This window comes from Protopterus annectens, chromosome 15.part0 (assembly GCF_019279795.1).
Source record: "Protopterus annectens isolate FY-2018-M chromosome 15.part0, PAN1.0, whole genome shotgun sequence".
Lineage (NCBI taxonomy): Eukaryota > Metazoa > Chordata > Ceratodontiformes > Protopteridae > Protopterus > Protopterus annectens.
Genome location: NC_056749.1, coordinates 62620617 through 62643763, shown reverse-complemented (window position 1 = coordinate 62643763; position 23147 = coordinate 62620617). Strand labels below are relative to the sequence as shown.

Sequence of the window (23147 nt, the reverse complement as noted above, 5' to 3'; positions counted from 1 at the left end):
TTCATAACCCAGAGGCTCCCTTCGCTCTGGAATAGAATTCCAATTCATGTTAGGCAGAGCACCTCACTGACTCTCTTCAAGAAGAATCTTGATGAGTGGATGGGGAATCGTAAGTTTGTCCCGGGGATTACTTCCGTGTCACTATTAGACAGAGGCACAGTAAACTAAACTTTAAAAAAGGCACAGTATACTCAAATCAAGGGGTGGCATAAGCCCAACACAATCGGGCTAGGCTTATAAATGCCCCAGAGCAGATAGCCTAGTATGAACCTATGAAGGTTTGTCTGATTGGCAATGCCCAAAAAAGGCACTATAGAGGTGGATAATGTTTTGGCCAATATCTGAAAGCCTAGAGGTGACAGGTGAAGACCATCCCTGGAAAAGCAGCGTGGCCAGTCAACCATGTCAGTTGAAACGTACTGCACCCCTTTGGAATGACATCTATAGCTAAGCCAATTGTTAAAGTTGATTATCTTCTGCTGGCATTGTGGCATCACCCTTAGAGATGCTAGAATGCTGCTCAATGCTAGGCTCATACCTGCCTTTGACACACATTCTGAGAGGTCAATCATGTCTTTCTTCATACAGTCCAAGGGAGGTATGTCTCAGGTCATTCACTCCCATGCGGACTATGACTGAGTTATACTGATACTTAGGGGTAAGTGACCTGACTGCTTGCATGATCTGGCAGATCTTGACCCTTGACAGGCAACTAATTGTAACCTTCTTCTTATCCAGCCTGGTAAGAGGGCCATCAGTGTTTTCTCATACTGTAGTCCCCTATGACCATAATATTGGGTTGTGGAGTGTTTAGCGGTATGGGCTTGGTAGTTGAGACACAATAAGATGTGTCTTTTTGTGTTGTGATGGGAACTGTCTTATATGTGTGCATGTGTAATTTCGGAGGACTGTGCCTGAGAGACCTTTAAAGTTTGGGTAAGTTACATATGAGCATCTCCACATATGTGGGTCTATGTGTGTGTGTGGTCTTTCGATGATGCGGTCAGTGATGTGTGTAAGTCACTGACAACCTGTTTGTTACATTTTGTGTCTGTATGTGAGAGTCCAGCCTCCAATGTCAACATGTAACTGTATCTCTCACATACTGTATTTGTCTGTTTGAGAATTAAGTGATTGTCAGTGTACAAAAGGCGACTGCTACACTGCCTTATGATACTCCGTCAAGCTGGATGCAGAGACAGCAGGAAACTGCCCATCAGTGGTTACAGGTCCTAATGCGTACTTGCAAGGGATAGAAGTGGAAGGTGTTTGTGACCGGATGATGTAATCTGCGGCTAACCTAACCAGTGATGCTGCACAGAGTCCAAACCAGATGCTCTCTGAGTAGAAATAATCCTGGGTGCTAGAATAATGTAAGGTAGACCAAAACAGTTCTAACTAAATGCGTAAAAATGCTGCTCACCACACAAACTAGTTGCCCTATGAGTAATATGGGACTGAGGTAAAGTTCCAAGATGTTTTTTTAATAAGTAAATTTCAGTTTCTGGTGATTGCATGAATACAAGGAGCCAGTAGCCACAGCTGCAAATGCTAGACTTATATGTGATAAAAAAAAAAAATAACAGTGACTATGTGAGGTATTGCCAGCTATGTCACAAGAAGTAGGACAGTGGATGTGTGACACATGCCAGCACAGCTAGTTGGAATTTTGTAAAGAATTACATGTCATTTGTATATCAAACTGATTTGTACAGATGCTTATGCTGAAAATGTATTTGTAAAGTTGCTTGTGTTAAAAATATATCAACAGTGTGTCCTGCTGGATGGAGGAAAAATATGCATGTATTATTGCAACTGTTGAAATTTATATATTGTAACAAAGGATACTGGAAGAGAAGAGGTTAACCTCAGTCCAACTAACTTTGAAAATAGTTTGAAATTAAATGACCTGGCTTAGGCAATAAAGATTGTATCTTACAGTTCTCAATGCAGCCAGAGACAAAAAGTTTGGACTAGGAAGCTTTCTATATTGTCTTTGGGTGAAGTAACTGCTACTCTGGAAGGGTGGTGTTTGAAATTGTTTTATGACATCCAGAAGCCGTAACAGATCTTAGCAAGCTGTATGTTTCTGTGTATTATTGACAAATATGTACTAAACCCTGGCAGCTTCTAGCCATGGTGGTACCATGGGAATTAGAAGTCAGATGACCAGATGTATGTGATGTCATTCTGTATAATCCATCACTAAAAATGACATTTTAATACTAGGTGAGACTGAAGTCTCAGAGCAGTCTGCTTTTGTAACCTGACAAAGAAGGACCCCTCACCTATGTCATCTTGCCTTGCTCTAGTAAGGGAATAGTAATTTTTTAGATCAGTCTTTAGATCAGTCGGGAAAATATAGTGAGATTAGTTAAATGCTGTTTTTCTGTATCTGTGTCAATCTATTCATCTGTGTTATTTTAATATTTCCTGTGATTGAAACTCTAGAGCTTTTTGTAAATAGATATTTAGGATTTTCAAGTTATTTTATTATTTAGTATAAATATATTTAAACTTTTCATTGTGGCTGGTCCTTTAGAGAATATTTTAACCTTTGCGAGTACTCTCATGTTTCCGGCGACTCTGTGGCTACTCCTGAAAGCCTTACTATACTGGTCACAGCACTACCATTTATACTCATATTAATTTCACTCAGTATAATTGGGTACCCTTGTGCCTTAAAGTAGATCGCTGTGGCATTTATAGTCTGGCCAACAGGGCATAACTAGCAAATCTGTGCCAACCTTTATCAGGTGTGTGTGTGTGTGTGTGTGTGTGTGTGTGTGTGTGTGTGTACATGTGAAAATCAAATCTCAAAGAATGTGTGCAACAGCTGCTTAGAGCAGGGATAAGAAGCACTGGTTTCACAGAGAGGGTGATGGAGGACTTGGCTTGGACACTTGGCTGAGGACTCAACTGTACAGCTGTGCCAGTGGAGAGTCTTATTGGGGACCTGGAGGGAAACAGAGAGAAATTTAGACCCCGGACTTGGTGTGTTCCCGGTGTGCTCTTAAGGGAAATTGTGCATGATGCAGAGAGCTGCATCTCGAAATACTGGGTGTATTCTTTTTTTTTCCAAATGAACATCCTTCTCCAGTATCAGTGGTGAGGATTCAGGCTCCTTGATTACTGGCCCAGAGTGGGGACATCACAATATTAAGTATGTCTTAAGGCCAATTTGGTAAGCAAACAATGAGCTTTCCACCATCAATTCCCAGCTCAGATAGGTGAAATCAGCCCTCTCCTGCCACAAGAGTTCAGACTTTGTCCCTCTTAATCTAAAATAATTGGTTTGGAGCCCAAGAGTTAAGGAACCATAAACATGGCTAATATTAATAAGAAATACTAGAGACACTATATTTCAGTGCAAAACAGCAGACCTTACAGCAGTTTGAAAATGCAGCTTAACTGCAAAAAAAAATAAATAAATAAAAAAATAAAATAAAAAAACACTGTAAAATTTCACACAAACAGCTGTTGAGTTGACTGATACGCCTCCTCCCAATCAGGAAGCTTTTAATACTCGTGCTTCAACACATCCGACTGGAACCATCCCTAAGAATACTACTACCATGACCGCCTCTTCTGGGGCTTTTTTACCCTATCTGAAGAAGCAAGTCAATCAATACAACAGAGGGAGATCTCGCAGCAGAGACTCCCGCAAAAGGAAGAACTCGGTAGAACAGTATCCTTTGAACAGAAGGAGGAAAAATTGACACATGATATTCTGTTCAATCTTTCTAGTGTTCCTCTGGACTCTCCTAGTGTCAGTGTCTTGAATAAAGGCCTTAACTATATACCAGCTGTAAATGCAAAATTAACAGAGACTTTGATTGACTTGAGAATGTTCTGTAGGAACGTATGTTTAAAGCTATTTTTTAAAACTGACATGACCAACAAAGAGGATACTATAGATATACCACGTTATAAAGTCAATAGTACCTTTACACCTACTATGCCCCCCCATGTTGAATGCTTTCTAAAAGCTTGCGAGCATCAGTATTATAAAATTTTTAACGACAACAGTAAGAATGGGAGATACTTTAATCTTAGCCCCTTAGAATTCAGTAGTCTGAATCATCTCAAGCAAGACTCCAGAATAGTAATAAAACCAGCTGACAAGGGAGGAGGGGTTGTTGTGTTAGATAGTGATGAATATTTAAGAGGCATGCAAATCTTGCTCTCGGAAGAAGACACATATACAACGATTACTCACAAGGAGGTGCTTCAGATCATTAGCAGGGTGCATGATACTGTTTATGATTTGGTTATATGCCGTCAGGTTAGTCAAGAGGTTTATAATTTTCTATACATAGAGTTTCCCACGATACCTATTATCAAGGGCCTCCCCAAAATACACAAGGAGGTCACACCGATTCCCTACAGACCCATAGTATCAGGGGACAACTGGGTGACAGCCCACATATCTGAGTTTGTTGAGGACATGTTGAGACCAGTTGTTAATCAGTTTCCCACTATACTAAGAGATACTTATGATCTCTTAGATACCATCAAGGACATCAAGTTAGATATTAGTCAGCAACATATATTCATTGCCCTAGATGTCAAAAGCTTGTTTACGTCAATACCTAATACTGAAGGGATGGAGAACATCAGACAGCTTCTGAATAAAGAGACCTTTTATAGCAATGATAGGAACATCTTGATAAGTCAACTATTAGAACTCATTTTATATAATAATGTGTTCTTATTTGGAGATAGGTATTATTTACAGAAATGGGGGGTAGCCATGGGCACCCCCTGTGCTAATACCTATGCTAACTTGGTTGTCTTATGGTGGGAAAAGCAGTTTTTTTTTTCTCATGAAAGCTTCAAGCATATCAAACTGTACAGGCGTTTTGTAGATGATATTATTATAATATGGGAAGGCACCCTAGCATTGTTTGAAGCTTTCCTGAATGATTTAGAAACTACTAGCAGCTTTTTAAGATTTACTCTTGAGTCATCCATTACTCACATTAATTTCTTAGATGTGACACTCAGTTTTACATCTGAAGGAGGTATCATTTCATCTTTGTATAGGAAACCTTTGTATGCACTGCTACTTACCTTTGACAGCATGCACCCCAGACATGTGTTCCAGGGGATAATTAAAAGCCAATTCTTGAGAATCATGAAACTTTGTAGTAGAGAAGCTGACATTATTAGAGAGGCCCAAGTATTAGAAGAATTGTTTGTAAATAGAGGTTATGATCCTGTAATGGTTGGAGACATTAAATACAATATATTGAGTCATAGAATACCCATGAAGTCACACAAATCCAAACCAACAACTCAGGTGACCTGGAATTACAACAAAGTGAGATCTTTTCACAGTAATGTGGTCAAATATGTAACCACGTATACTAGTGACATTAATAAGATACAGCAGGTCGTCCGAGATAATTGGCATATACTGACTATAGATCCCACAACAAGAGAGTTATTAGGTAAGAATCCAGTCTTTCTATATAAGAACAGCAAAAACCTAAAGAGGATTTTATGTGGTGATACACACACCACAATAGAAGGTCATAAAGTGACTTCACTTATTTCTTACAAACAGGGCACCTTTCCATGTTACAGTTGTAACAGATGCAACTATATTACCAAGGAACAACTATTTGAACATCCTACCATGGATTATGTCTTTACACCACACTTTTTTGCTAATTGCAATACCAGCAATGTCATATATCTTGCCACCTGTATTAAATGTCAAGCGTTCTATGTAGGCCTAACTAAAAGGAAACTGCATGAACGCATCTACAATCATTTATATGACATTAGGAAGAAGGTAGAAGCCAATGCATTAGCGAAACATGTCATGGATCATCCATCACACTCCTTCACCTTTAGGGTTTTGCAAATAGTAACTGACAATATTAGGGGAGGAAACAAGGAAAATAATTTGGCCACCAATGAATTACACTGGATTCTGAAATTAGGAGCCCAGATAATACCGGGGATCAACAGTTCCCTATCCTTAAAGCCGGTGCTATTATCTAGATAGCACTTTTTACTACCAGGCTTATGGTACTGATAAACAGAGACTCTCACATTTGGCTATTATTGGTCAGTTATGTATGCCACACAGGGTTCTTCAATTATTTATTTCTCTGTATTTCTACATCTTTATTTTTACATCTGTATTTATTTTGCCATCCATTCAGGTATTTCTACTAAGGATTCAGTTATTTATATCCCTACATCTTTGTGCTTTAGTGACATTTGTAGCATGAATTGTCTGCATTTAATTATTTATTGACTTCGATGTTTGAGATAAGTAATATATTTCATGGTATGTACATCTTTTCATACTGCGCAGATGCAGGTACGATTAACGATTTTAGTTTAGCTATGTAGAAGGATTATAAGCCCCATGTATAATTGTGGCTTACTATTTTGTCGATAAGAATCCTTGATATAAGAAATCCTGCATATGATTGACATGTTTTAAATTAAGGATTAGTTTTCTTAAGAATGTCGTTTGATGGAATGCTATAGTTAGTTTGTTTGTTCAACCCCCTTTTTTAGTTAGACTATATGTCCGTTTATAGGTTAAATGAGTTTTTTGTGTTTTTTCAGATTTTTTATATCCTTTAGGATAGAATTTAATATGTGTATTTTAACATGAAGGAATGTTTGGAGCTAATACTGCATGAACAGGGTCTAATCAACGATTCTGTGTTTATTGAAGATATATTATCAATTTCTGCAAGAACGAGTTGATCAATACAACTGTTTCGATTACTATGCCCTTGTTGAATTAGGTTTGCTGTTCATGGCTTTTCAGTATTAATATACTATTCAGGAGCCTAGATTTTGGGCTAGCTTTTTAAGTCGGTATAAATGAAAGTCAATGTTATGTGTATATAAAGAGAGTATTAGCATGAAATTAGACTGAAAGAAATATGGTACGACTTTATGGTTTTTAGCTGATGTTTATGTGGCTATTCATGTCCCTTTGTGATATACGTATATACAGTATTGAGGTGCTTGCAGTACAATGGATGCTTAGCAACGTGTATTAAATTCAATTAACTTTGTAAGTGCTTAGCTAATTGATTAATTTCCCGCGCTTGGTATTATAAATAACTATGTCTGCATACTGAATAAATGAAATCTGAAGAAGCGTGGTTTTACCACGTGAAAGCGCTTATTTTTCTGTTCACTAATAAAAGATTGCTTGATTTTATGACGGAGCAGCATCTTTTTACATCATTGAAGGCATTGCAGTCTTTCGTGCAGTCTATGGACAGTTTTGTTTAACGCCTTAGGTGACATTTCATCATTAACTTTAGCTATTTCAGCCACAAGAACAGTTTGCTGAATGGTCCTGGTGGTTGGTTCACTACTTTTGTTTTCATCATTGTGTTGTTTTTTTGGTGGGTGAACCATTGAACAGCGTTACCGGCTTTTTATCCTGCTAAAATTTCACACTATAAAAATAAGCAATGTTTCCAGATGTTTACATCTGTACAGGGCAGTAGCACAGCAAGCAGCTCCATGCAAATGTGCTGAATTCCAGCACTGGAAATACAGAAAACTTACTACTGGGCCCTCTGGCCAATAAAATGATTACACTTAGAACCCTTTTGTATGCTTCCCAACTCAGACAGCCCATGTAAACACCTAATGCCCCTAGATGAATAATCCCAGTCCTCCTAATATAAAAGCACAGTAAAAGAATGTCCTGAGTGAAATGCTACCACAAACAAACTTAGAGAAAGGAAATAAGTAATTCAAGACAACAGCAGTGTACTTTAAACAGCTTATAAAAGTGTGATTATTCAATAAAAGTACTTCACTTTGTAGAAATGAGCCAAGAGCCATACAATTGTGCAGAACTTAAAAAGGAACTAAAACAAGGTAAGGTGTGTTTAAGAAGCCCTGCAGCCCATAAAACTATATGCAGGAATCTCTAGTGTGTTTCCCCAAATTATACAGACCAGGCTACCACCCACTGCCACTAGTTGGAAAATCCTCTGTTCTCCTGATGTAAAATGCAGAAAAGAACTTGCTACAGTGGAAAAATACACTATTTTATCCAACAGGTAGATAGATGTAGAAAGTACAGTTTTGTACCTACCATAAATGTAGATGTCCGAACAGGATAGCATCTGCAGTCATAACAAATGGGTTGTCCTGTCGTCAGGCAGCCCTTCGGTCGGCCGGATTCCAAAGTCTGGGTCCGGCTTCGGCTGATGTCGCACTTCACCCGACGTCATCTCTGCTGGTCTTCGGGTATAAAGGCATCAGCCGACGCCATTTTCCTCAGTGTTTCTTGCCCCAGATGCCAGTTGCCCTCTTGGTAAGCTAAATTTTGGATAAATGCCAATGTTTCCAAAACAGTAGAAGGCAAACACAAAAAATAATAATGTATGTACATATATACAAACAAATACACCATAAGAGACTCCCCAGCTAGCTACTAGGAGGGTAAATACCCTAGGAGTACCACAGAGGGCAAGGAGGGTGGGTAATCCTGACTGCAGATCCTATCCTGTTCGGACATCTACATTTATGGTAGGTACAAAACTGTACTATGTCCTTCAAGGATGCATCTGCAGTCATAACAAATGGGTAGAATACCATAGCCAAACTAGGGGAGGAGGAAGAAGAAGTATGGTGTAGTTAGGATCCCTTGCAGTAAAGCAGTGGCAAACCCTGCTCGGGATCTAGAGTATAGAGGTAAATTATAATGCTTGGCAAATGTATGCACGGAGGTCCAAGTAGCCGCCTCAATAATGTCCTTGGTTGCCACTCCTCGTAAGAAAGCTGTGGTAGTGGCTGTAGCCCTTGTAGAATGAGGTCTTATGTTCTGTGGAATTGGTTTTCCGTGGTAGGAGTAACAGAATCTTATGCAATTTCCTATCCATTTGGAGATTGTCTGTTTGGAAATTGCTTTTCCTTCCCTTCCTGTTGCATAGGCTACTAAAAGCTGGTCAGTTTTTCTGTCACCTTTGGTTCTGTCCAGGTAGTAGCGTAACTGTCTATGTACATCCAAGGTATGCAGCAGTCTTTCCCCTGTTCTGTGGATTGGGAAAGAAGGTAGGTAGGTGGATTGCCTGGTTTAAAGACACTCTGGATACCACCTTAGGCATAAATGTAGGATTAGTTCTCATGGACACCCTATCTTGATGGAAGATTAGGAAGGGTTGTACTGCCATTAAGGCCTGTAGTTCCGAAACCCTCCTTGCTGAAGTAATTGCCAGTAGGAAAGCAGTTTTCCATGATAGGTGTTGAAGATCTGCTGTTGCTGCTGGTTCAAATGGAGGGAGTGTCAATTTTTCTAGCACAAAGTTCAAGTCCCATGCTGGTAATGGTGGTTTCCTAGGAGGTTTTACATTCTTGATCCCTCTGAGGAACTGCCTGAGTAGAGGATGAAAAGACAGGTGGATCAAAGCTGTATTCTGCTGAAATAGCTGATGCATGTATCTTGATGGAGGAATAGGACAGGCCTGTATGTAGAAGCTCTGCCAAGTACTCCAGGATGTTAGCAATATCTATGTTCGACACATCTTTTCCTCTTTCAGTACTCCAAATGACAAATCTTTTCCATTTTCCTGCATAGTTCCTTCTTGTTGAAGGTCTGCGGGCTTCAAGGATAATGTCTTTAACCCTTTGGGATAGGTCTGGGTTAGTTGCTGCTATGTGATGTTCCAGGCAGTCAGTTGCAAGGTTTTTAGGTTTGGGTGCATGATGTTGTAGTTGTTCTGAGTTAACATCAAAGGCATCAGGGTATTGACCACATTCTCCTGAGACATGCTCCTCAGCAATGGATAGGAGTCTTGTCTTGGCCAATTCGGAGCTATCAGGATTATCCTTGGCGTTCCTCTTGATTTTCAGTAGTACCTTGTGCATCAAAGGAAGAGGTGGAAATGCATATGCTGTCAGGCCTTTCCAACTGAAGGATAGAGAGTCCACCTTCCATGCAAGTGGGTGGCATGTCCTTGTGCAGAATTTTTTGAGCTGGTGATTGAGTGGGGATGCGAATAGGTCTATTTGTGGCATTCCCCATTTCTTTGTGATGGCCTTGAAGATGTCCGGGTGTAGCATCCATTCGTGAGCATCCGAGGTGGTTCTGCTTAACATGTCTGCTAGGGTGTTTTCTTTTCCCGGCACAAATATTGCCTGTAACTGGATGTTGTAGCTCAGAGCCATATTCCAAAAGGTCCAGAGTCATTCTGCATAGGGGGTATGAATGAGTGCCTCCCTGTTTGTTGATGTACCACATGACTGTGGTGTTGTCTGTCCTTATCATTAAATGGCCTTCTTTGAGGAATGGTCTGAATTTCTGGATTGCTAGTTTTACTGCCAGCATTTCTTTTTGGTTTATGTGCAGGTGCAGCTGGTCTGGAGTCCACAATCCTTGTATGCATTTGTCCAACATGTGCGCCCCAGCCTAGGTCTGAGGCGTCCGTTGTGATGGTTTGGCTTGCTTGAAAGTTGTGGAAGGGCAAGCCTGGGTTTGACTGGCATGCTTGAGCCCACCATAGGAACTCCTGTTTCAGGCATGGGATTAGTGGGATTTCGGTTTCTAAGCTGTGCCTGTGTTGAGACCATAAATTCTTTAGGTACCACTGTAGCTTTCTCATATGCAGTCTGGCATGTGGGACAAAGATTATGCATGATGCCATGAAGCCCAAGGCCTGCAGTACTTTTCTTGCTGTTAGTTTGTTCTGCTTTGTTAATGCCAAGAAGTAAAGAGGGAGTTGTTTTTGTTTTTCTGCAGTTAGGAATGCCATTTGTTTTGCTGTGTCCAATTCCACTCCAAGAATGTTCTCGTTTGGGATGGTATCAGTCTTGACTTTTGTAAATTGACTGTGTATCCCAGGGCTTGTAGTAAGCAAATGACTCTTTGTAAATCTGTTGTCAGCTTGCTTTTGTTGTCCGCTTGTAACAGGCAGTCGCCCAGGTATGGATAAATTTGGATTCCCTGTAGCCTGCAGTGAGCGATTACTGATGCCAGGCATTTTGTGAATACTCTGGGCGCAGTAGATAAGCCAAAGGGCAATGCTGAGAATTGATAATGCTCTGATCCTGCAAGAAATCTGAGGTATCTTCTGCAATTTGGTCGTATGGGGACGTGCAGGTATGCCTCCTTGAGATCTAGAGTTACCAGCCAACACTCCTTGCCCAGCATGGGAAGAAGTTGCTGTAGGGTCAGCATTTTGAATTTTGGGACAATGATGTATGTGTTTAAGACGGACAGGTCGAGAATAGGTCTGCAACTTTTCTCTTTTCTTGGTACTAGGAAGAGTCTGGACTAGAATCCTTTGCCCTGTTCTGTTATTGGTACTCTTTCCACAGCTCTTATCTTTGTTAATTGCGCTATCTGCTTTAGAGCTTCTGTTTTTTGATTTGGAGGTAGGTTTGGCATTCCTCTTTTTACTGGTAAGGTGTGGAAGTGGAACCTGTAGCCTTAGTCTATGGTTTGCAAAATCCACTTGTCTTTTGTGATATAGTGCCAATTTTTCGAAAATAAGGCTAACTTTCCGCCTAAAGGTGCTGTTATTTGCTCCCTGGTAGGCGGTGTCAGAGCCAAGTCACTGTGATTGTCCTGTTGCAGTGGCAGTGGTTGTGTCTGTGCCTCGGTTATTGCCTTGCCACTGTCGTCCTCTGTAGGCACCTCCTCTGGATTGATTTCTGCCTCTAGAGCGCCTATTCCTGCCTCTTTGAGATTTTGAGGAGTCTGGAAAGGACCAATTTTGGCAGGCCAGTTCCTGCTAAACCTTGGGGCTGAACCTGTAAGAAATCCTTAACTGTTTGTACAGATTTTGCCTTCTCTTCCATTTTCTTCATTACTTGCTGAGCAGGTGTACCAAATAGACTGGCCTTATCCATAGGAGCATCTAACAGCTTTGCTTTAACATGATCCGGCAAGACCTATTCTTTCAACCATGCATGCCTTCTTATCACTGTGCCAGTCATGGCTGATCTAAATGAAGCCTCCAGTGCATCATAGCCACATTTTAAAGAATGGTTACTAACCTGCTGAATGTTATTCACCATTTCTAAAACATATTTCTTATCTAAGGAGTCATCAGTGGACAGCTTCTTAATTAACTGATCAAGCATAAACTCTTGGTATTGGATCATATGAAACTGACAGTTTAAAGCTCTAGCTGAGAGAGTAGCAGAGGTGTAAACTTTTTCCCCATCTCTAAGGACCTGGATTCCCTTTCAGAAGGAATAGGGTTTTGCTGAGGTCGAGGCTACTGCCTTAGGCCCCTGGGATATAGTCTCAGGATCTGCAAGTGGGGCCTTGTATAGGTGGTGATGAGTGTCTGGCACCCTGTAAAATCTATCTGGTTTGGCAGGGGCTGGAGGTAAAGTATCAGGAGCAGTGCAAACATCATTAAATGCATCATCCACAACAGGCAGTACTGGAGGTATAGCTAAGGGCCTATGTTGTGGTAAGTGCAGAAATGTCCTAAGCCTTTTCTTGAATCTGAGAAATCTTGTCCCTGCCATTGGAATTGTTCTCTCATGGCATGTAAGGTTTCCCCAAAGGAAAATTCCTCTGGTGGAGAGGCAGATGGAATGGATTCCTCAGCATCGGAATCTTCATAAGTAGAAAAAGGAGCCTCTGGCTGATCTGTAATGTCTGAGTCATCCAAAGAATCATCAGAGGACACTGGCTCGGGGGGCTCTGCTCTAGGTCTCTTTTCTGGGGGCTGAGAGGCCCTGTCTGGGTGAGATTGGGATCCCCTCATTAAGGATATTAAATCCTCTGCCAGAGTAAGCATTTGTGAACTAGAAGTGAGCATTTGTGAACCACGTGCTGGGGTAGAGACATCCAAAGGAATGGTGTCTGATAAATCACTAGGAACCACAGTAGTAGGCAAAACTTCTGAGGCCGATTCAACTAAGGTAGCAGGAGCCTCAGTAGTAGTCATGGATTCGGCTGAAGATTGACCGGTTTTCTCGGTTTCGGCCGAAACCGAGACACTCGCGGCTTGCTTAACCGTGGTTTCGGCCGAAACCGCGGACCGCGAGTGTCGGTCTTTTTCTTTGCCCTTTTAACAATTTGGGTAGTCGGAGGATCCGACGGCATGATGTACGCAAAATCTGAGCCAAAAACTGTTCAGCAAACTCCGACCGACGCCTAAGCGTTCGTCGGTTGAAGGAAGCACAGGCCGAACAGGCTGCTACGTCGTGGTCTGGGCCTAAGCAAGGCAGGCAGTAAGAGTGGAAATCTTTATGAGGTATTTGTTTCCCACAAGTTAAACAGTTATTGACTTTTTCTGACATCGGCTGAGGCAAGAAAGAGTCCCCAACGGGGCACTTAGCTTTTTAGAAGTCTTCGAAGTAGTATTCGGTAGTAGTAATCTCTGGATCTGACCGACCGGCACTTGCGAACAGCTTCTGCTTCGGGCGCCGCGCGGCAAGAAAGACTGAGGAAAATGGCGTCGGCTGATGCCTTTATACTCGAAGACCAGCAGAGATGACGTCGGGTGAAGTGCGACATCAGCGGCCGGACCCAGACTTTGGAATCCGGCCGACCGAAGGGCTGCCTGACGACAGGACAACCCATTTGTTATGACTGCAGATGCATCCTTGAAGGACATCAGACAATGAGAGGCAAAATGCACTTTTTTCCAAAAATAAGCAGAAGGAAAGGCAGATACAACAGCAGTGTAGAAAGGGGGAGCTTATAAAGCTCAATATACATTAAGGGCTGGCAGCGTAAAAACACAAGTTTAAAAAGTAGATCAAAGAACGGGAGAGTGGGTGGGAAAAATAACCAGCAGGGAGTCACCAACACTGCTTGTAGTTTTTGCACACTTATCAGAAAAAAACAGCCACATATATTTTCTGTGTATTTAAGTATCACTCAAGAAACAACTTAACCAATGAAAAAAACATGCAAAATGTGCAGCCTGGATAACTTAAGTGTCTAAGTGACACACAGAACAAAAACAGTAGGCCAAGCATATTTGTTAAACAGAAAACAAAACTGAGCAGGTAAAAAGAAAGAAGCTCTACTCAGCTTAATCATCTCACAGGCAAAAAAAAGATATTTACTTTCCTCACCCAGTAGGGAGTTACCAACAGTACTTGAAATTTTTGCAGGTCTCGAGTCTACAACATAAGCACCACTGGGTGCAGTTAAGCAGTAGTATATTAGGTCAGGTATAATTATATGCATTTTATCATAAGAATTAGAAAAGACAGAAAAATAAAAAAGTCATTGATATAGATGTGTACACTAGAGAAAGTCTAGGAATAATTTAGTTTGGGGAATAGCAGGGCCATAGCCAGGAGTTAAGCAGGAACATTTTTAATTAATCTTTGAAGATATGAAAAAAAATAAAAATAATAAAAATAAGAAAGATAAGAACAAATGTAACTGGCCTCTACTAAAAAAAAAATTACCTTCCTTGAAATTCTAAACAACCCCTCCCCCCAGGTCAATTTGTATTAAGGCCATACACACACAATGGCTAACTAATGACATCAGTATGTTCCTTAGGAAATGAGACGAAGCTTGGCAAGCATGGCTCACCTGTAAAACCCAAATCAACCGCATCACATTCCAGCAAATTAGACACAAGGCTAAACACCAAATCAACCTAGATAAAAGAACTTCTGCTATAAACTGCAACATAAACACTAGCATAACCACCAAAAGTTTTGGAATACCATAAATCCCATTCTCTACCCAGGACATTCCACTACCCCCTCCCCCAACTTACCACACTCTCCTACCACCGTTGCAGAAAAATTCCACAAATACTTCACTGAAAGTGTACTATCTCTAATTAAAAGTAATTCCACAGAACCATCACTGGGCTCCAAACCTCTCAGTATTAACTACAACTCCTTCTCCTTTCAGCCTGGCCCACAGCTACTATTAAGAAACTACTCAAAAAAACTCAAACCCTCTTCAATAGTGGCTGACAAGTAACCAACCGAATATTTAAAACTAGCAGCTGAAGCCATATCTTATCCAGCGTCAACCCTTATTAACAGGTCTATAACAGAACAACATGTCCTAGCAATATGGAAAATCGCACACATTATCCCCTTGGATGACCAACTACAGACTGCTCGCCATTCTCCACTATCTAAACTCCTCGAAAGATGTATCCAGTCCCAGCTGCTTCATTATCTTACCTTCAACAACATGCTAATAACATGTCAACATGGTTTTAGGCCCCTTCATAGTACCACACCTGCACCCCTCAGTTTCACCAATTCCATCACCCAACTCAGAAACAATGGTAAAATAGTCTCTGCAGTCTTTCTAGACATGTCCAAGGCCTCTGATATGGTCTACCACTCCAAACTATTAACTACACTCTCCAAACTGAATCTCAGCCCCTCTGCACTTCAATGGTTCCGAAGCTATCTACAGAGCTACCAACAATCTGTAAAATGGCTTAATGTCCTATTCCCCCCTTCCCGTCACACTAGGAGTACCTCAAGGCTCAATTCATGGGCCATTACTCTTCACTATTTTTACAAACAACCTCCATATTGCTCACACCCCACTGGCTTCAACTATCCAATATTTAGATGGCACAACACTTACAGGCGCTGCTAATAACCTGCAATATCTCCACGATAAAACCTAAAAATCACTCTCAGATACTGAGCTATGGCTCTCTAACCATCAGCTCATACTTGACCCCAATAAAACAAAACTCATGCTCTTCCAACCCATCTACATCACAGCTAGGAATAATACTAAAATTAATGCCGATTCACAAACAAAACCACTAGGAGTAATAATAGATAACCTAAGATTTGACTTGCATACAGCACAAACAATTAAAAAGTTCACAAAAAAGGGAACTTACAGACATAAAAATGTAACCAACTAGCACCTCTAGGGTTGCCATTTCTAGAACCTGTCTTCTAGCAACACTTCTGTATGCTTTTCCAATTTTCACCAACCTTAAAAAAACAAGCTACTATAAAATAGCTAAATTTGCAACCTACTGCCCACATCATACCCACCACTGTCACTCCTTAAAAAAAACTCTCCTGGTTAGAACTCCCACAGCTTCTATGCTATAACCAATTAACCTTGGCACACAAACTAGTATATCAACTTGAAACAAAACCCTGCCCTTCTACATATTCTCCAGCCCCATACCACAAATCTAAGTCTTCGGTCAACAAATAAATCTGTACTACGTGTGCCCAAATCCACTAATATGACAGAGGACTCTCTTTTTTCTCATCATGTAGCAACAAGGTGGAATTCACTACCTCACAGCATCAGAACCAACACAAATACCAACCAATGCAAAAAGATTCTTAAAAATGATCTTAATGACACCTGCCTTTGCTCCTGTACTACTCCAGGCCAACTAGTTTTAATAGTTTCTGGGCATAATTTTTCTTCTTACCTGACCACCTCATAATCTATGCTCTCTCTTATGTCTAGATAATCTCTAACCTCATATTTTTCTATCCAATCCCCCCCCCCTACAAACCCCTCCTCAGCTTAGTTTGAGAAACTACAATGTCTAAACTACAATAAGGAATTATATCAGATAATTGTATAATACAAATGTCAGCTACAATAGCATAGAGGGTAATTTCTGGTGTACTGTATGTCTTGTACATTTTTTTTTTACAATTTCTTGTATAAGCTTTGTAAAATCTCTATATGTGGAGATTTTCTTCCCAGTCCTCCGTTGAAAATAGGTCTTATCCCAGTCGAACTTTCCAGGTAAACAAATGTAAAGTAAATAATGAATAAAATAAGATGTGTGTTGTTGTTGAGAAATCTTACTGGAATGAGGACGGAGTTCCAGGATTTTGAGATACAACTGTAGTGAAGTACAATTCCTGCTTTGTTGTGTGCTTTGTGAACTGAGAGGAGATGTTTGTCAGTAGAGCAGAGAGTTCTGCTGGTATGATGGAGTTGTAGTATACCCTTTAGGGGAAGGCATCTGTCAGGGTGAAAGACCAATTTGTGTGTAAACTGATGGTGAGAGAAGGCTAGGAGGTGTGACAGCTCAAACCAGTTCAGGTGTCTGAAGGCAATACAGCGATGTGTGGAGTATGGCTTGTTGGAACAAATTTGGCTATTTTATTATAGCATTGTAGTTTAGTTGTCAGGGTTACTGGAGAAAATATGACAGATGTACAGAAGCTCAGGCAGCAGGTAGTTGGATGTTAATGTTATATGGCTTATTTTAGTCACATACTGCTTGGCTCTGTATAGCAGACCTAACTTCTTAGGTTCATAGATTAGTACTAGGCTAACTGCCCTTGTGGGCCATTTTATGCCTAGCCAATTATCCCTTGTGAGACTCAAACCCTGCAGCTTGTGCTTGTAAGGCAAACACCTTAACCATTAGGCCACCCGCCCTGTTGTGATTTTTTTTTTGTATTGCTTGTTGGATATGCAGGTTGAATATCATTGTATCATCTAAATAAAATAACACCTAGAAATTTAGTATTACAGACTACTTTAATATGTAGAAGTGATCTGAAGGTTGGCTTTGCATTTGGTATGAGACTTGGGAGAGAAAAATAGAAGTTGCGTCTTTTTTTGGATTAAGTATTAGGTCTGATTTTGCTACCAATTTTCCATGGAGAATTGACTTTATGTGAACAGCTGGAGAAGAATGAGATTTGAGGGTCACATCATCAGTGCACTCCATTAATGTGCACGTTTTAGGGTCACATCATCAGTGCACTCCATTAATGTGCACGTTCTAGGGTCACATCATCAGTGCACTCCATTAGTGTGCACATTTTAGGGTCACATCATCAGTGCACTCCATTAGTGTGCACGTTTTAGGGTCACATCATCAGTGCATTCAATTAGTGTGCACGTTTTAGGGTCACATCATCAGTGCATTCAATTAGTGTGGCATGTTTTAGGGTCACCATCAGTGTACTCCATTAGTGTGCACGTTTTACGGTCACATCATCAGTGCACTCCATTAGTGTGCACGTTTTAGGGTCACATCATCAGTGCATTCAATTAGTGTGGCATGTTTTAGGGTCACATCATCAGTTCACTCCATTAGTTTGGCAAGTTTTGAGGCAGTGTGTAAATTACTGACAAATACATTAAACAGCAGTGGTCCTAGTAGGGAGCTTTGGGTAACACCGGCAGAGACTGGTAAGAAGGTAGTGATGCCACACTGATATTTAACAGCTTGGGATCTGTCAGACAGGTATGTGAGGAACTAGGAGACACCGGAGTACAAGAGATCAAGGAAGGCTAACTGATGGAAGCAGTGTCAAGGCTTTAGAGAGGTCCAAGAACAGGCCAGATATATTATTACTTGTACTGCAGCTATAACTAACCATGCTAGAGAAGTCCATTAGCGTAGTAATGATACTGGTATTTGGTGCAAACTCATACGGAGGGGAGGACAGAAGGTTATTGGTAAAAATGTAGCTGTGGAAGTGAGAATGGATGCAATAATTTTTGATAGGGGGAAAGTATTGGGGTGGTGAGTGTGTGTGTGTGTGTGTGTGTGTGTGTGTGTGTGTGTGTGATGGCTATGGGCCTATAGTTGGAATAATCACTTGTATTTTTCCCCTTTGTGCAGAAACAGGAAAAATGATTTCTATATGGAGGGGACATAAGACTGGTGAATGAATCTGTTAATGAGTATTGACACAGGATAGGCAATGGTATATGCTGACATATTTATGTATTCAGGCTTTAAAATCAGTCACAACTAGGATTTGCCTGCTTGTCCGTACATGACATGGGTCTCTCCTACCAGCAGACACTGTGTCACATGGCCTCAAGTTTAACTAATCTAATTAGTTCTGATGAGCACGTCATCTGTTCTTGGGATCATGGTCTGGCTGTTGAGGTCATCTATATGGAGCTTGTCAAAGCATGTAATTCAGCCCCCCCCCCCCCCCCCGGACATAGTTCATAGAAATTGTTCATTGATTAGTACTAAGCTAACTGCCCTTGCGAGCCATTTTAAGCCTAGCCGATTATCCCTTGTGAGACTCAAACCCTGCACCTTGTGTTTGTAAGGCAAACATATCAGTCTGCTTCCCAGAGGCTGTTACTGGTTACTGAGGTACATTTCAAAACATTTGCTTGTCACTGTTTTGCACCAGTGGAACCTATTGATTTATGTAAATCCATAAAGTACTTTGTTAGTAGTGCATTACCTTAAAAAAATATAATTAAAATGAAGCTGCTGCACATTATCAGTGCTGCGTTACTCAAGCAAATGTGCAAGTCATGCAATGGCATCTTAAAATAAATACATGTTGCTGATACATGCATGCATACATACACCATCGATCTACAAAATAAAGAAAAACATACATGTCAAGAACAATGTGGCTTCATCCACTCGCACGTGCTTTGGCTGGATGCACAAATCCACACTGGCTGTATCTAGACTGCGCTGATTGGTTTTGGAGTTGTAGCAGGATGCTGAACGACAGTGGTCCCGGAGCCATACATAGTCAAAACGCATCAAAGAATCACCATATTTGAGCTCTGAAAAAGAAAACAATGTCAAAATAAAAATCTTTCTCATGCTAACTACACAAAACTAAATCCCCCCACAACATTGTTTCTTTGTCAGAAACAATTGCATCTTCAGTGCTGCTTCCAGGTTACAGTCATCCCACTACCGACTCTCTACGAAACCATTCTTAGATCCCAAGATCAGTTGTTCAAACCCTAAATTTAGAAATCTATTGCTGCCAGTTTCACAATTTAAATTACCTGACGCAGTTTTTAAAGTTTCTAGCCTAGACTCAAGCTTTCCTAGTGTTGCTAGTCAGGATCAGTCAAAACTACTGTCCATCTATTTTTAATTTTGGATTCCCACAACACAATCCCTTAACCACCTTTGTTTTTCAGGAAATAATTTTACTACTTCCAATTTTCACTTATCTCTGCATCACTCCATCTGTAACTCACAACTTTCAGCACTCGTTTGACTTACTTCAGATATTTACCAACATAATCTTTTGTTTGGGAGCTCATTTTTAACTAATGTAATTTGTTTTGATGAGCACATCATCTGTTCTTGGGATTATGGCCTGGCTGTGGAGGTCATCCAAAGCATGTGATTCAGTTCCCCATGGCTTCATATTAGAAGCAACTGTTAAAGTGAACATCCACCCATAACATTATCAGGTGGGTGACAAACTGGCTGACTGGCAAGAAATGTTCGGTTAGAATTAAGTACTGCTATTCTGACTACAAAAACAGGTCTTACAAGGATCTGTCTTGGGCACTATGTTCATCTATCGATGACTGACTGTTCAACTTTTGAGAAAAAATTGGATCAACAAGTAAGATGTATGGTAATTAACTCAAATAAACATTATGTTGTTCAAAGCAACACTGATACTATCATTCAGTGATCCTCATCGAAAGGTCTGAAATCCAATGCCAAAAATGCACAGTGCTGCATTTCGGCATACACAAATGCATGTATCCTTATGCTGTGAATGATCATATTGGCTCAAAAGTTAATTAACTGTAATTTAGGAATCCTACTGGACTCTAATCCATAATACTGTGCTTGCCCTGCAGTGTGTTATTAGCAGGGATGGAAGAGTGTTACTCCCACTGGCTGGTTGGGCTACTATGGCTTCTTCTGTATATTTAATGCCTCACAATTAAAGAAATTTGAATGTATACGGAAGACATTTACAAGCTTGGTTAGATGGTGTACATGTACAGAAGCTGACTTTAACAACTGTCTTTGTAGTCCATAGAGTACAGAGTCCTAAGAAAAGTTTTGTTTATGGCACATAAAAAGAAGTTATGTACTCACCATAACGTTCCATGTGAGTTGTTCCATCTCGCCTTCATTCTTCACTGATGGGTTCGGAGCCAATCTTCGGCTCTGACACGGCCGACTAGCAAGCTCAAAGTTCTCCAGTAGCTAGAGACCCCAACCCCTTATCCCACAATTCACTGCTGGAATTACCTCATATCTTGTTTGCTGCATACCTTATAGAAGTACAATAATTATTCTGCCTAGGAATGTAGACACATTGAAAAACCAGGAAGAGGAGAGCCTCCAGGTCAACTGCCAGGCAGGAGGGGGAAGGAGGGAGGGGTGTGAGAATGAAGGCGAGATGGAACAAATCACATGGAACGTTATGGTGAGTACATAACTTTTTTATGTGAAGTTGTTCAATCTCGACGTTCATTCTTCACTGATGGGTAGCATCCCTAGCACCCTGATCTTGGCTGGCTCACGGAAGTACATTCTTTAGAACAGTAGAACCAAATGAAGCCCTGTCCCTGGAGGCCTTATCCACTTTGTAATGAGTTATAAAAGTGTGAGGTTTAGACCATGTGGCTGCTGCACAGATGTTGTCCAAGGGTAATTTGGCTTGAAAGGCTGAAGAGATAGAAACTGCTCTGGATGAATGAGCCTTCACCTTACTAGACAAGGACATGTTATGAGAAGAATATGTGTAGGTGATACAATCCGACAGCCACTTAAACAGGGTTGTTTTGGCAATTGATCTACCTTTCCTGGCCTCAGAAAAAGACACAAAGAGCTGATCTGATTAAGTTGTCTATAAACATCGAGTTTGTGCAACATATATTCCAATTTGTTGGTGTGATTAGGGAAGAAAACAGGCAGCTCAATGACTTGATTAATGTTAATCTCAGAACACACTTTAGGCAAAAAGGATGGATTTGTCCTGAGAGATACTCTATCAGCATGGAAGACCATAATAAGGGGGCTTGATGGATAGGGCTTGGAGCTCTGACACACTGCGGGCTGAAGTGATGGCTACTATGAAGATAGTTTTCCACAATAGAAATTTTAGTTCACAAGATGATGCAGGCTCAAAAGGAGGAAGAATGATGTGAAATAACATAAAATTCAAATTCTGGGGAGACTAAGGTATCTTCACTGGAGGCCTCATGTGAAAAGAACCTTTTAGAAAAGCTTTAGACAATTGGTGAGCCATAATATTCAATCCATCGATCCCTAGATGGAAATTAGATATAGCAGCTAATTGTACTCGCACCGTAGCAGCCGCTGCTCCTTTGTTGAAGATTTCTGTCAAGAATTGTAAAACAGAAGACAATGGCACTTGGTAAGGGTCAATGTTGTGGGAAGAAGCCCAAATGGAAAATCTCTTCTACGTACTACAATACAATTTTCTAGTAAAAGGTTTATGGGAAGCCAACAAAATTTGACTAGTGTCATGGGAAAGATTATAAAGCCTGGCTATGCGGGGAATTGGAGCAGCCAAGCAGTTAGCTTCAGTGTCTGTAATGATGGATGAAGATCCCCTAACGGATGTGTCAATAAGTCCGGAACTGGGTCTAGAATCCATGGGTCTTCCAGAATGTGATGGTAAAGAAACGGAAACCAAATCTGCCGAGGCCAATGAGGGGCTATATGGATGATCATCCGTCCCAGCAACTATGCTTTCTGTAAGAAATTCAGGGGAATTGGTGGAAATGCGTAGAGGAGACCCGGGGGGCCAATCGTGGACAAGAGCATCCCTCGGGGAGTGAGCTGGTGTGGGAATCAGGGCAAAATAGCTTCTGCATTTGTTGCTGATATGAATGGCGAGCAGCTCGCAGGAAGGCTGGCCCCATTTGTGGAAAATCCTGTCCGCAATCTCTTGTTTGAGGGACCATTCGTGGGGCAATAAAATTGCCCTGCTCAGTCTGTCCACTATGACGTTGGATTTGCCCGAGATGTGCATTGCTAACAGAAAGCGCTGGGATGACACTGCCCACTGCCATACTCTGAGGGCTTCTCGGCAAAGGGGATAAGACTTGCTTGTTCAGGTACCAGACCATTGACATGTTGTCTGTTTGTATTGCAATTGTCCCTAGAGGAAGAGAGTCCTGAAAGTATTGCAATTCTAGAAGTACTGCTCTCATTTCCAGGACATTGATATGCAGATGTGATTCCTGATCTGTCCATGTGCCTTGGGCAGTCTATCCCTGAAAAGCCCCCCCCCACCCTATCAGGGAAGCGTCCATGGTCACAGTGGCAACTGCAGGGAGGAGCATGAAGGGACTTCTTATTGTGACATGAAGAGACGTCAACCACCACTGAAAATCCTTCTTGCAGGAATTCGTTATCAGGATCATGTGACGCAATGAAGTTCTTGGTAAGACCATTGCGTGAATAGAAGCCATTGAAGGATTCTCGTATGCATCCTTGCTAATGGGATTGCTA

General features: G+C 41.0%; 1 protein-coding gene across 3 annotated transcripts in view; it reads right to left on the bottom strand.

The window, feature by feature from the left end:
• The window catches only part of TMLHE (trimethyllysine hydroxylase, epsilon), a 1127719-nt gene that overhangs the window by 886616 nt on the left and 217956 nt on the right, over nt 1-23147 (bottom strand). For all 3 annotated transcript variants that reach the window (XM_044057660.1, XM_044057662.1, XM_044057661.1), the window contains one exon: nt 19286-19462. In XM_044057660.1, coding sequence (XP_043913595.1) covers nt 19286-19462 — 177 coding nt within the window. The remainder of the gene's footprint in view (nt 1-19285; nt 19463-23147) is intronic.